This window comes from Cloeon dipterum, chromosome 1 (genome assembly GCF_949628265.1).
Source record: "Cloeon dipterum chromosome 1, ieCloDipt1.1, whole genome shotgun sequence".
Taxonomy (NCBI): domain Eukaryota; kingdom Metazoa; phylum Arthropoda; class Insecta; order Ephemeroptera; family Baetidae; genus Cloeon; species Cloeon dipterum.
This window is the reverse complement of record NC_088786.1, coordinates 39,102,269-39,116,525: the sequence shown is the minus strand read 5'-3', so window position 1 is coordinate 39,116,525 and position 14,257 is coordinate 39,102,269. Positions and strand designations below refer to the sequence as shown.

Sequence of the window (14,257 nt, the reverse complement as noted above, 5' to 3'; positions counted from 1 at the left end):
ATATATCTGCTGAAATGAATAAAAAAACAGCACGAGAGAAAAGGTCTGGTATAAGACAAACGCTCATATTGCTGGAGTCTGGGGACACATTACAAAATATGATCGCAACATAACTTTATGCTGGAGTCGCTGCGCGAATTGTCAACGCAAAAAAAACGAGTGCATTTGTTGAGTGTGTACCGGAAAAGTAATGTGAGCCCCCCTTAAGGGGTAGTAAACGCCCACATAAATACTGTGCATCCCAGTGCAGAAACACAGTAGCAATAATTGCGCCGCTGAATCAACAATATGGAATACAACATACTTGTCGCCAGCCTGAGCGAGACCGAAAAGGCCGTGGCGGACATGGAACGCAGCGAGAATGCGAATGCCTTGGACTCGCCAGCGATGAGCGGAGTGGCACCTCTATCGGATAGTATGTCTGACTACTCGTTTGAAACACCCACTATGATGCCACCTGAGGTATTAGAGAGCAATGGACAGCAATTGCTGCCGGAGCAAGTCGCTGAGCCGGTTGATGGTGAGGACCAGCGCACGGAATCGCTGGCCACTCACGGCAAGGACCAACAACAATCGTGCCCTGAGCAACTCGCCAAGGCAGCTGGTAGCGAGCACCAGCCCACGGAATCGGTGGCCGCTGATGACACGGAGCAAGTATCGGAGGGCGAGATCGTCGACTGCTCAGAGAACGAGAGCAATGAAAATGAGATCGTCGAGTGCTCGCAGACCGACAGCAGTGAAAAACCTGGCTCGCGCGCGTCCCGGAGCACCACCCGATCATCAGCATCTACGCGTACAACCCGATCAAGCAGTTCGTCACCCGAAACCCCTCGAGACCAGCCCGCCAGGCAGCCTCTACGTAAGAAGCCGATCAGTCTCTGTGCTAGAAGATTGGACAAACCCGATTGCGATAAACAACGCCCGCGGAAGCCTGCTGCAAAGGCACCAGCGAAACCCGCAAAAGACGACGAAGCAGAAGCAGAACTCACCACGCTTGGGGAAAGGCCTGATCTGCCACCACTGAGCCCGTCCTACCAGAGGAAAATACTGGGTGACGGAGAAGAAGAGTCATTCCCAGAAAAAGATCCTCTCTCCGCAGAAGATATTCGGAAGGAAATTCGCACGGTTATTGCGACTCGCCACATAGTGCAGCAGCAGTATGAGGAGGACAGGCGCAGCGCGGAAACAACTTACCATCAGGTTGCAAAAAACATCAATACCACCATAACGGTTAACGGAACACGCAAGGCCAACAAAATCGCCGCAAACATAGAAAAGAAAGCCAAACTGGAGGCACAAGAAGCAGACATCGCCTCGAAGAGGATGCTTCTAGAAGAGGCGGAGAAACAACAGCTCCAGCTTGAAGAGAGCATGAAGGAAGTCAAGAGCCGCGCCAATGCAATCCAACAACAAATTCGCGATCTTGAGAAGGAGAAAAATGAGCCCCAGTTCGTGTCTGAGGATACGACAGTGTTTGATGAGGTACGAAAACCAAATTTCGTAACTAGAACGTGACCGCACCAAATACTTTATTTTGCTTTTCACAGATCATTGAGGCTAAAGGAAAGGAATTAGTCGAAGTCACGACCACCTTAAACGACGCACTGAAGGCGTTTGGTGAGAAACGAGCGGACGCAGTCGACACCCTCGCCAGCAAACTAAAGTTCTTGAAGGAGGCTCTACAACAGCGGGTGCAACTGGAGGAGGCTGCCCGGAAAAGACCGTCAACCGGTGCACCATCGAAGGCAAGTATACTGCGATTTTTTAAAAATAAAAAAATTTACTAAAAAACATATATCTTCCAGATCCCGAGCAAAAAACAAGCCCGGATCGTCATTCTCCCGGAGGCATCCACCTCCAGTGCAGCCGGGGGGACTGGAATCATCGGGCGCAAGATATCTTACGCCCGGATGGATGTGGCTGAAAGACCAAGGAAGACCTATACACTGCTGTCGGAGAAGACAGCAGTGTATAACTGTGTGAGGGCGGTTGGCCAAATTAAATTCGCCAATATTGTCAAGGTACGCAGCGTAAACAAATAAAGGGCTGTAACTTATCTCTATGCTCTTACAGGCCGACGATCGCAAGCTGAAGGAGAGGATGCACGCTCTGAGGAACAAGATACACGGTGTGAGTATAGAACTCTTTAACGGTTTAGTAAAAAATACTAATCGAATTATTTGTTTCCACAGTTCGAACAAAAGATGGCAAAGATCTTCCTTGGCGAAAAGACGGCTAGGAACCAGCTGCTGTTGGACAAGAAGTCGATCGCAGTACTAGAGCGCATCATCAACGGGGAGATCCAAGTAAGTAGCCCTACCACTCTGCAACCGGTGTTGCAATTAAAGCAATTTTTATTCTGTTTCCAGGCTGGCGAAAAGTACTACCCCGAAAAAGAGTCGATTGTCCTAAATTATGACAATCATATGAATGTAAGTATTTTGTAAAATAAATACATAATCAAGAAACAATAACCTTTTTTCCTTCTATTTACAGGCGATCGAGTACATGGAGGAGTACTGTGGCAGGAGCGTCGCTCAGATGGAGGAGCAGATCGCGGAGGCCGCCGGGGATCAGATGGCTGCCATAAAAAACCACTTTAACGTAAGTATAGTGTCAAATTAACAACTACACGTATTAACACGCCTTCTCTTTGCAGAAGGGAAATCACCAAGCCAAGAAAGCTGATAAGAAGCGATAATTTCATTGTTTTTTATGTATCGCGAATTCCCATTTATCCAATAAAAACACAATTGAAAAAAAATATCACAATAATTGTTTCATTCTGCATGACCGCACCTTTCAGTTTAAATTAATCCTAATTATGGATCTGCAGGGGCATTCTGCCCTATGCAGACATAACAATATAAGTCTGATTAATAATTGCTTCAGATGCACATTATACTATAGTTTTCAAAAAAAGTTAAAAAAATAAAAAAACAATAAGCACATTCTTGAAGTAATTAATTATTTTCACGGCGGGTCTAATCTAGAGTAATAATTCTTCGAGCAGCAAAAAAGGTTGAATTAAAAAAATCATTTCAAAAGGCTAGTTAGTTTTACACGACGTAAAATCGATTTTTTCCAGAACATAAATCAAGTGGGCTATGGCGATCGAAGAGGAGAACTGGCGCAGAACGAAGAGAACCGCGAGGCAGCCCACCACATCGCCAATGAAATCAACGAGAATAACATCGAAGAAATAATCGACGATGACCGCGGCCCACCGAACGGTTCTTTTATTTTCGAGAAAAAAGCGCATCGCGTTTTTAGCCAGTTTGATGCACGGTTTGTGACTTGTCAAGTTAAAGTAACAGGAGCAGACCCCTTTGAATGCCTGATAGACTCGATGTTTTACTTGACAAGGCCACAAAAAGAAACCGATTTCATAGGCTTCTCAATAATATCAACCGAGGGCACATCTGCAGAAGTTCCTCTCGTCCGCAAAAATCAAATCACCAGAGAGATGATAGCATCGCAGCTGGAAAAAGTGGCCCAGTCGTCGCGCGAGTTTGTAATATCAGGAGTGTTCTCTCTCGAAATGACCACCGTGTCAGATGTGGAAGGCTACGGGAGACGACTCAAAAGAAATGCGGAGGTTCTCGCCCTCCACACGGTAATAACTGCAAAGAATGAGCAGAAAAACCGTTTCCTCGATAAATGGGCAACGTCAAAAGGTCTTCCAGCCACCTACAAACAAAATCTGTGCTTGCTGTTTGCAGTGGTTGTTGGGATGGAGTACCACACTTGCGAAAAAATGAAAACGACCGTAACGCATAAAACCGAATTAAAAGCCGTGGAAAACCGCTGGAGGAGCGCCAAAATGCAAAAAAGCGTTGATTTCTCGAAAAAAATAATTAATTTGCACGAGAGAGTAAAATATGATTTTTCAAATGGCGCCACCAGAGAGGCAATAGCCGCTGTTCAGGACACGCTGGCGGATTACAAGATAATTGCTTACGAGGGCCGTACGAAAGAAACGAAAATATTTGGATCCGACGCGTTCGCGGCCGATAAGAAAAAAATACATCTGTACTACGACAAAGTTGAAAAGCATTTTAGCTTTGTAAAAAATCCCGCGTGCCTGATGAAGATGAATTATTTCTGCGACCACTGCGAGACCGGCGTAAATTCTAAGAAGCACGCAAACTGCATTGGGACGAAATGCACGAAGTGCGGGGAGCAATGCAAACTGCCTGCGAATCAAGGTCTACCTAATAGAATGGGCTGCATCAAATGCAGGATCATTTTCGAGTCGGAATATTGTTTCGATGCCCACTTGAAGAACAGAATATGCGACGCACGGCAAGTGTGCAAAATCTGCGGTTTTCTCATCGATCACAAACTGCTGGCGAGAAAAGCGCACGAGTGCTACACAAAATATTGCCGCAGGTGCAAGCTGTATGTGGAAAACACTCACCTCTGCTTCATTAAGAAAAATAACAAGCCGCGTAACCTCAAGGTCCGGGACGAGAGAACACTACTAACATTTGCGGATTTCGAGACTTCCGCCGAGGAGCACAAGCTGGAAGCAACTGGTTGGAAAGTCTATCACAGAGTCAACGTTGCCTGCAGCCAGACAACATGCCACCGTTGCAGAGATACCGAATTCGAGCCAGGATCCGCACCCTGTCACATGTGTGGCCTTCGGGAAATAATCATCAGCGACTTTGGTGCACCTACGAGAGTTAACGTAATAAAGAATTTCATTCAAAAAATGCACGAGAAAAGTAGAAACGCAAGGGATGAGCAGGGGAAAAAAATCGGAATGATGGACCATTATATCATGTTCCACAACCTGGGCCTGTTCGACGGGTGCTTCGTGCTTAATGAGATCTTCAGGACGTGCGAGTGGCAAGTACTGTCGGTGATATTAAGCGGGCGGCGAATACTGAAGCTTCAAATCGAAAATGCCTACACGAAAGCGCGCATGACTTTCCTAGATTTCCTGCAGTTCGTGCCTTTCCCACTCGAGAAAATGCCGAAAGCATTCAGACTTGAAAAGAGCTGCAAAGGATTTTTCCCCCACTGCATGAATAAAATTGAAAATTATGGATATGATTCTGTCGAGATGCCTGATGTCGAATTGTTCGCACCGGATAACATGAACAACGAGAGGCGTGGATTATTTTTGCCCTGGCACGCTGACGAGCAGCGAAGATTGCGAGAAAAGAACGAAAAATATAATTTTCAAACCGAGATTCTCAAATACTGCAGCTTGGACGTAACCATATTAAGAATGGCGGCACTTAAGTTCAGAAAATTCTTCACGGACTTTGACTGCGAGCCATTCATCGAGACCATGACGCTCCCTGCCCTGGTGAGCATAATTTACAGGCGAAACTTTTACGCAGATTCCAGCATAGGCCTCTTGCCCCTTAGCGATTCGTATCGGTCTATGCAGAGCAAGGAGGCCTACAAATTCATTCGTTACTTGGAGACAGTCTTGAAAATAACTGATCTGCAGCATAGCGGCAACGGGCGAGAAAAGGTCATCGCTGGGGCGCCTGTAGACGTATACCACCCAGCATCCAAGCGCATATATCAGTTCCACGGATGCTATTGGCACGGATGCAAAAAGTGCTTCACAGAACGGGCAAATTACGGCGTTGGCCGCCATTATGAAACCATTGCTGGTAGAAGAATCGCGACAGAAGCGCGAACAAGACATCTCAGACAACTTGGGTTCACGGTGATTGCGATGAAAGAATGCCAGTGGAAGAGGATGATGGCACGATCACCTCTGGTTTACAGAATGTTATCTAAAGATCCTCTAGTAGTGAGGGGTCAGCTCAGAGCACGCGATTGCTTGTTCGGCGGCCGCACTAACTGTGTGAAATTTCACTGCGTGCCAGCACCAGACGAAGAGATTTTGTATCTCGATGTTTGCAGCCTGTACCCGTCGGTGCAGAAATATTGCAGGTACGTGATGGGCCATCCTACAGTGATAACAGACAATTTTCCGCCGTTTGAAGACCTCTGCGGCTTCGTTCACTGCAAGGTGGTAGCCCCGCAGGCTCTTTACCATCCAGTTCTCCCGCAGAAGATAAACGGCAAGTTGCTGTTTCACCTCTGCTCGCGCTGCGCTACGGAAAAATCACAAACCTTTTGCACGCACAACGAAGAGGAACGAGCTTTCTGCGGTTCGTGGACGACATTCGAGCTCCAGCTAGCCTTGAAGTTCCGCTACAAAATCGTCCAAATGTTCGAAGTGTGGCATTACGATCAAACGACACGCCTAGGAGAGGATGGCCAGGGCCTTTTTGTATCGTTCGTTGATACGTTTCTCCAGAGAAAACAAGTAAGAAGCGACGAAAACGCCGGTGCAACGCCGTGGTGTATTAATATAATTTATTATTTGTTTAAGGAGGCATCCGGCTGGCCCTCAGAGCAGATGACCGAGGAAGACAAAACCGAGTTTCTTGAGTCTTATCGGCTGAATGAAAACGTCACTCTTGATCCGAACAACATTGGCCGCAATGAGGTTGTTCGAACTGTGGCGAAACTCTGCCTTAACTCACTATGGTAAAATGAGAGATGGAAAAAATATTAACAGCGTGATAATAATTGTTTTTAATTTCCAGGGGCAAATTTGGTCAGCGCGTGCAGCAGAAAACCTCGATTGTGGGGACAAGAAACGAGATCCTCCGACTCCTTTCGGCCCCAAACGTAACGGTGAATTCGATCCTCCCCGCCGGTTCAAAAATGCTGGTAAACTATGAAGACGACGACAACGTCCAGTCCAACGTGAACTGCCTGATTGCCGCATTAGTTACCTCGCACGCCCGGATAGTTCTTTACCAGATGCTACACATTTTAGGAGAGCGAGTGCTCTACTACGACACGGATGCGGCCATATTCCTCCAGAAGAAGGGGGAAAAACTCCTGAAGACCGGACCCTTCTTGGGCTGCCTCACGAACGAGATGGAGTCGTACGGGGAAGGGGCTAAAATTGAAAAATTCGTAGCACTCGGACCGAAAGACTACTGCATCAGAGTAGGGCTCGGCGACGGGACAACTCGAGAAGTGAGAAAACTGAAAGGCATAACCCTCCGCCACAACAATCGCGCCGAAACAAGCATGGACGCGATGGAGCGTATTTTAAAATCCGAAATTGCGGCACTCCGCATTAAACTCCACGATAAGATACAGAGAAATGCCCATTTCCAAATATACTCTGCAGATTCCGAGAAGGTGCTAAAGTTAAATTACGACAAGCGTGCGAGAGTCTCTCAATACGACACCGTGCCTTGGGGAACAAAACAAGGTGCTCTCGAGCTGCAGCCAGATCCGAGTATCGAAATCGAAGATTGGACTCACAGAAACTTTGCTGCATAACATGTAACCTCTTTCAATCCCGATGAACAATTAATTCGCTTAACTGACTGTCAGGCAACCTGCGTAACACCACTCCAGAATCGGTAAAGTTAATTAGTGCATTCTGGCGGTTAGGCAACCGGCGCAACTCCAATGCAGAGGAAGTCATTATTCGTTACCGCCAGGCGTTGAATTTTCTCCTGATGCACATTTCTTCAAAAGATGTTAAATATTAAAGCACATACTCTGTTTTGTAAGTACGTTCGTCATAATGTGAAATTTACTGTGCGTTGTCTTTATCGAACAATAAAAAAGATCAAAGTGAATACTTTTGTTTTTTGTAAGTACGTTCTTCATAATGTGAAATTTAATGTACGTTGTCTTTATCGAACTTATAACAATAAAAAAGGGTATTCAAATGAAATGCATGGTGTTTCTTTTTCAAAACATTAAATCATCAGATTTTTATTGAGATGTCAAAGAATGAATACAGAAACGCTTGATCTCGCAGAAGCAGGCGTAGTAGTCCAGGGTGGACAGCGCCTCTCCCTTCTCGTCAGGCTCAAAGTTGATGTCGTCTGTCTTCATCTCGGAGAGGTATTGCTCGGCTCGTCCTACTTCCTGCGGGTCGCTGAGCTTGAAGTGTGTTGCCAAGTGCGCCTTCATGACATCGCTCATCTTTTTCAGCTCAGCGGAGTACTTGCTCAGCAGGCCGAACGTGTGAACAATCAGCGGCATGATGGTCCGCATGAATTGCCAAGTGTAGCAGTTCATGATTAAGAGCTGCCCGTTCGGCTCGGATCCGTCAACGCGGACGAAAATCGCCTTTTTGTTGTAGTGATAGCCAAATTCAACAGTGGCGCTGTCCGTCAGGCGCAAAATCTTGTTCTGAGGATCCGCGTCTGCTTTGAAAAACTCGGTGAATTTCTCAAAGCAGTCGATGAACCTCACAGAAGCTTCGTGCTGCAGCTTCACACCGCGGGTCCCTGGTTTTTTAAGTAGAATGACGGGGTTGTAGTCTTCAAGAGGATCGCAACCAATGATGATCTGCTTGCCGCCGCTCTTGTTGATGGGGTAAATCCTGCGGAGAACCTCATGGCATTTGTCCACCGGATCATAAGTGATTTTCTTCTTCTTGTCCAGAACAGTCTCCTCCAGCGGCCTTGCGTACGGCTTATCACCGCGATTAAACAGAAATTTCCTGTCCATATGGCTGCTTGTTGGCGAGACCGGCGATGATACTTGTCGCGTGACTGGAGCCTTGCTACTTAGACCCGACCAGCGCGAGAACATATATACCATCGGACCGCCATCTGGTGGTTAGATCGGAGGACTCAGAGTCCCACCCCCAAACGATTCATTAGATTTCCACAGGCAAGTGCGATAAAGTCGTCGTTTTGCTGCTTGTTCTCCGTCATGCTATTCTTAAACGACTTTATGACCCCCATTTTTGAAGCGAGGAAAAGTAAAGCGTACCCACCGCACACAACGGAATTTACCGACTGGTAACATTTTTTGTTGTACGTGAATTTTCCTTGCCTCTTCAAAAATTTCTCGTGTGTTGGAACGTGCGGTCCCATCCCGTACGAGTCGAAAAATATTATTTTTCCGCGCACCGGGAGATAAATCGAGATCCAATGACCGGTGGTTTCTCTCGATGGGGCCGTGTTAACTACGATCGCTGCGGGGCGCTTGAGTTTTCTGCGAGGAAGCATATCCGCGGCGTACACGCCAACGTGGGTATTACTTTTCGCTCTCTCCTGCAGACCCGCCAAGCAGCTTTTCAACATCACCGTGTCCATCTAGAAATTTTTTTATGACTCTCGCACTCGACTCGGCGCAGCGCGCGTCTGATGAAAAATGTAATTTGCAAGCGGCCGTGGCTCCGCGCACACTCGGGCATCCGTAGAAAGAAAGATCGTGAACGCGCCTGCTTAGTATCTCGCTCAGATAAGCTGCTTTGGTGCTGCCCTTTGTGACAATGTATTTGTAGCCTGGTGCGATCATATTTATACTCGAGATGAAGTCGGTCATTGTGCAGTTGCCCATATGCCACGGTATTTTGTGATAATAACGCGAATTCCACGCGATCGTTTTTTTCTCTTTGTCGCTCAGCAAGCTGAAATCCATCCCGGGTTTTATCAAATATTTTCTGGACAAGTCATCCGCCAGCAAAAAAACTTCTTTTGGCAGAAACGACGAGCAGCAGAACCCCTGAACCTCTACGATCAGAGCCATCTTCCCTTATGACGCTACCGTACGAATAGCTATTTCTTATATTGGATCATCACCTCTCTGTTTCGGTCTATCTCCAGCGTTTCTGGGTACTCGGCATGACAAACGACATTAACGACGTGCGCCAGCGGGGTTTTAAATGTTAGTTCAAGCCGTACGTTCCCTTGCTGCGGCGGCGAGCAGTAATCGAAACTGGCACTTTCGTTTGGCGAGAGGTCGTAGGCGTACAGACAGTAGCCGTCTTTATAGTCCTGCCTATTCACGCAATACCCGTCGTCCGCCAGAAAATTTCCAGTCGAAATGAAAGAGAACATGAATGGGACCAGGTAGTTTTCATTTCCTGCGAAGTTCAGCGAGTACGGCGAGGAGTTTACAATTTTTCCGTTTATGGATAGGGTGAGTTGCGACACCGAGTAGTTCTGGAAATCAAAGCAGTTTTCCATGTAGTTCCCCGAGACTGCGGAATTTTTAACAAGACCAAAAATTATCCTTGTGGGCACGCGTCCGAGAAATAAGTTCTCGAGCGTGTGATGAGTGACTCCAGCTGGTATAGTCCAAGTGTTCATTTCTACACGCGTGTAATTATATTTGGCCGTAACATTTTGCAGCATTTTCGCGTGTGCCAGCATGATGGTGGGGCTTACATTTACTTTTCTCACATAGAGAACAGCGTCGTCGATCACAATTTTAGGCGCTATGTCACTTTTGCTCACCATGCACACGACGCTGTCGGGGTTTCGTGTTAAAGTTAACCTCATGTCAATCTCGTTCAGCAGCAGCTTGCCGCTGTTACAAACGTCCAAACTCAACCGCCCCATGAGCTCAACGCTCTTGCCTCCTTTAACATAACTCATCCGCTCGATGTGTGTTGGCGAACATAAATCTGCGAAGCCGCCGGCTTGATCCATGGAGAAAAGTCCGGCGGTCAGATGAGACTTTTTAGCAGTTTCATTGTAGCTGAACAAAGTCTCCAGGTAGGACCTGAAATGGTTCAGATTTGACGACGACGAGACGCAAGTTTGATTTAACTCGAATTTAACTTCGCTGAACAGGCTGTTGAGTAGATTGTTCACAAAGGAATATTCAACGTCTCTGCTGTCTGTCCCTAAAGCGAACGCAAACCCTGTTTTCCCGTCCACAATTCGAATTTTTGCATAAAGCAATGTCTTCGAAATATCCAAATAATTATCTCCGGCACCTGGCACTTGGAATATAATCGGACCTGCATTATCCAGTGTCTGCAGTGGCCTGTAGCTCACATAATCTCCACCCAGAATGCTTGTCTGCACGACTTGCGGAGCGAAAATATCCAACTCAGACACTATTGCCTCGTTTTCCATAATTGCAAACTACGAAAAAATATCCCGCTTTCGAGGCTTCTTTATTCTCCTTTTGTTATTTTTCTGGGATCTACGCTTGTTTGCTCTCCTCACTCGTTTACGCTTAGTGACAGACTGGCTCGTCGAGCCCCTCCGCTTTCTTTTTATAGCGCCCATCCCGAGCAACGAGTTCACCTTTTCAGCTCCTTTAGCACCAAGGTTTGCGCCAGCGTTGGTGATGTGCGTTTTGAGGCTGTCCTTAAAGTCTTTTTTCGGGTCGAACGAGTCTTTCAATATGTTAACCCCGCTCGAGAGCAGTTCGCTTCCAACCGCCTTCAGTCCGCTCTTCACGTAGGGAAATAGACGCCTGAGTAGCGACACCAACGTCGATCCAACGCCGAGCCCTTTCTGTACCCTTTGAAGCTTGGCATTTCCACCCACGCCCTTGGCCTGAGCTACGTAGTACGCATAATATCTCTCGTCAGCCATTGTTTACTCTGCGAAGCACGAGAAGCAGCTGGACTGATCCGCCGAGGAATGAGGCTGAATTAAAGTTGCGGTCCTTTATATGCAAAGTGAGATGCTCCAGCCGCTTTTTTTCCACAGGCAGAAATATTAATTTGTTGAAAGCCTTGTAGTGATCGTAGCCGTGCTGATATTTTTCTCGAGGCACAAGAAAACTCCGCAGCACGCGCTCATGCTTGTTATTTATAATTTGATCAGCAGTGAAATCACTGCAGATATTTAAAATCTGAACATGGCCTTTATTCAGATCAGGATATTTTACCCCGACGATTTTTTCGCCAAAGCTAATCAGATTCGCATTGGCAAACCCTAAAATTTCAGCGAGTCTTGGCGATAATTTCAATCTCCATGCCGCGTTTTCGCCCTCCTCCTCATGCCTGAGATATAAATTGTACGTGACCTCCGACGTTGATAACTTGACTAGACCTTTGTCCGTAATTTCAAGCCAAACGAAACGATTGTAAAGTGCATTAAATGCGGATATGTACGATTTTAAATCGTGGTAGCAGTCGGTCTTTGCGCTAAGTCGTTTTTCGGATATTTTGAAGCGCGCTCTCTCCTCAAGGGACAGTCTGTCGTACAGTACGCCGCTGTCAGAAATAATTTCCTCGGCATTTTTACCGTAACTGATCAAGGCAGCGTAACATTCGTCTGAAATCACGTTTGCAAGTGTGCCTGGATAAAATATTTCGCAGACCGCAGCCTCGTAACCTGCACTCAGGTCGAGAGCTCTCCCCAAGTGCACAGTGAATTTGCTGGTCTTGTTTCGCTCTGCAAACGTGCATTGCGAGTCGCTCGCCAGAGTTAGATAAATAGGGTCGCTCATAATTTTTCCAAATCGGTGGCTTTTATCCACGAGTTGAATGCGTCCGGATAACCTCTCCACTTGACGTACAACTGCTTACTGCCAGCTTTTCCTCTCGACTTGATCACATAGTCTATTTTGTAAGCGGTCTTGTCATCGGTGATTACTTTTTGTAGTTCTTCTGCATAAAAAACGCCCGTTATCGGCGCCCCCTCCAGATCCTTCAGCCTGAAAACTTGCGGATTTCTGCGCAGCACCTGGTCAATGACAAAATTTTCATAAGTAAAATTGTGCTTGTAGCCCTTGGAGAACGAATTTTTCTTGCTGGAAATTTTGACGACGTCGCCAACTTTGAATTTCGGTTTGGACAAATTTCTAACTTGCAACTTTGGGTACCGCCCCACTCCTGAATAAAGATATTTCCATATTTTGCTCACGTTCCGCGACGTCACGTTGACAGGTTCGCAACCAATGCTCGAGTGCCAAGAGTTGTTATACGCGCGCACGACACATTTTATCCGATCAACATATTTGTGATGCCCTTTGTTCGTGAAGTACTTGTAAAGTTTTGTTTTGATCGTACGAATGAACCGCTCTACAATCGCGCACTTGACTTCATTGTTGGTCGTAATGTGCTTGACAAATAATTGTTTGAGCAATTTTTGCACCTCGCTCGAGATAAACTCGGTCCCCTTGTCGCTTCGCAGCAGAATAGGCGTCCCCATTAATTTGAAAATTTTTCTCAACCCATCAGCCACAGCGCGGCCCGTCTTGTCCACCAGCGGCTCTACTTGTGCGTATCTGGAGAAGACGTCTATGACGACGAGCAAATATCTCACGTTTTTGTTTTCATTGGAGTAAGGTTGAAATTCAGCAAGGTCGCACTCGTATTGATACCTGAGCGTCGGCACAATGTATCTATTTCTGGAAAATTTTCTCTTTATAGGCTTGTGAAGCGTGTACGTGTCATTTCTTTGCAGAAATTCCAGCACGATTTTTCTCGGGAGCTTCGAATATTCCATTAATTTTGACACGCCCGCGAAACCAGCAGGATGCCCTACATCATGGTATATTTTAGAGAGCAGTCTCGCGTCGTCTTTACTCAGCTCACGGGACATCCTTTTCGCATTAGTTCGTTTCTGTGAATAAATATTTCTCAGCCTGCAAAATTCTTATATAGTTTGAATTTTTTTCTTAATAAGGTTTCCAACTATAGTTGCACAGTCTTCTTAATTTATGAACCCCACCATCGAGGCTTTTATCGGTGGCGCTAGTCGTCGTTTTCAGCTCTGGATTATTTATGAGAAAACGTGGCCCTTTCAACTCTGGGTTATTTATTATCGTGGTTGGAACGTCCATCTCTTTTAAAAACGCTTTAAACCGGGCCCAACCCAATGTATTTGGCGGGGTTTTGCTCGACAGAGAAATCGCGAACATTTCCTGCAAATTACCGATCGTCAATCCATCTATCTGGGTCACCCCATCAGAGGACCATTGTATTCGAGCGCAGTTTGTTAGAAATCCGTAAAGTTTTCTCGCCTGCTGCATTTTCGACTCTGACTTTATTCCGCTCAGGATTTTATCCATCGTCGAGAGCTCTGAATCCTCGTCACTGCCATCTGATTCTTCGCGGCTTTTTAACTCTGTTTTTCTTTTTGTTCTCCTTATCAACATCATGTAGCGATCGAGGGTCGCTTCGTATCGCTTCCACTTGATGAAATCAGAGAGATGCTTGTCATTTAGAATTTTCTCCATATCTCTGTCCAGCTCAGAGACATCATTAACCGGCGCCGGTGCCCGCGCTACGTCCACAGCTCCATTTTCTGGGACGAGTATCATTTTTTTCCCGTGTACATTCATTGTAAGACAGCCGTCAGGATGCCTGACACAATCGGTGCGAGAAGGGGTATCAGAAAGCCGCCGGCCTGCTTGATTATTCTTCTCTTTTTGCTTTTGATTGGATACTTTTTGTCCGCCAGAAATCGAAGCGTGGTTCTGTGGGGTTTCAGTTTTCGCAACTGCCTGTCCGTCAAGGGAACATTGCTATTTATAGTGT

At 46.4% G+C, this 14,257-nt stretch overlaps 3 protein-coding genes across 3 annotated transcripts; 2 read left to right on the top strand and 1 right to left on the bottom strand.

Moving 5' to 3' along the window:
• Positions 1 to 288: 288 nt before the first annotated feature.
• On the top strand, positions 289 to 2,447 carry LOC135942938 (uncharacterized). Its single transcript, XM_065489298.1, has 6 exons — positions 289 to 1,482; positions 1,548 to 1,745; positions 1,806 to 2,021; positions 2,074 to 2,130; positions 2,193 to 2,306; positions 2,370 to 2,447. Exons 1-6 carry the CDS (start codon positions 289 to 291, stop codon positions 2,445 to 2,447), a joined length of 1,857 nt encoding a protein of 618 aa, XP_065345370.1.
• A 61-nt stretch (positions 2,448 to 2,508) lies between these two features.
• Positions 2,509 to 7,338, top strand: LOC135942928 (uncharacterized). The gene is made up of 7 exons (XM_065489286.1): positions 2,509 to 2,604; positions 3,089 to 3,288; positions 3,367 to 3,616; positions 4,436 to 6,301; positions 6,368 to 6,525; positions 6,585 to 7,096; positions 7,184 to 7,338. The coding sequence occupies exons 1-7, from the start codon at positions 2,509 to 2,511 to the stop codon at positions 7,336 to 7,338; spliced, it is 3,237 nt and encodes a 1,078-aa protein (XP_065345358.1).
• Positions 7,339 to 12,218: 4,880 nt separating this feature from the next.
• On the bottom strand, positions 12,219 to 14,040 carry LOC135942922 (uncharacterized). Its single transcript, XM_065489274.1, has 2 exons — positions 13,763 to 14,040; positions 12,219 to 13,125 (listed from the first exon to the last, which is right to left on the bottom strand). Exons 1-2 carry the CDS (start codon positions 14,038 to 14,040, stop codon positions 12,219 to 12,221), a joined length of 1,185 nt encoding a protein of 394 aa, XP_065345346.1.
• Between the last annotated feature and the right edge of the window lie 217 nt (positions 14,041 to 14,257).

What these genes read in the sequence shown, in the direction of transcription:
- LOC135942938 (XM_065489298.1), top strand. Translation starts at nt 289, where the DNA reads ATGGAATACAACATACTTGTCGCCAGCCTGAGCGAGACCGAAAAGGCC. An exon ending in ATACGACAGTGTTTGATGAG is followed by an intron (nt 1,483 to 1,547) that starts GTACGAAAACCA and finishes TGCTTTTCACAG; the next exon opens with ATCATTGAGGCTAAAGGAAA. An exon ending in CAACCGGTGCACCATCGAAG is followed by an intron (nt 1,746 to 1,805) that starts GCAAGTATACTG and finishes TATATCTTCCAG; the next exon opens with ATCCCGAGCAAAAAACAAGC.
- LOC135942928 (XM_065489286.1), top strand. Translation starts at nt 2,509, where the DNA reads ATGGAGGAGTACTGTGGCAGGAGCGTCGCTCAGATGGAGGAGCAGATC. An exon ending in TTTAGCCAGTTTGATGCACG is followed by an intron (nt 3,289 to 3,366) that starts GTTTGTGACTTG and finishes TTACTTGACAAG; the next exon opens with GCCACAAAAAGAAACCGATT. An exon ending in AGGTTCTCGCCCTCCACACG is followed by an intron (nt 3,617 to 4,435) that starts GTAATAACTGCA and finishes TGCTTCATTAAG; the next exon opens with AAAAATAACAAGCCGCGTAA.
- LOC135942922 (XM_065489274.1), bottom strand. Translation starts at nt 14,040, where the DNA reads ATGATACTCGTCCCAGAAAATGGAGCTGTGGACGTAGCGCGGGCACCG. An exon ending in AAAATCCTGAGCGGAATAAA is followed by an intron (nt 13,126 to 13,762) that starts GTCAGAGTCGAA and finishes AAAATTTTCCAG; the next exon opens with AAATAGATACATTGTGCCGA.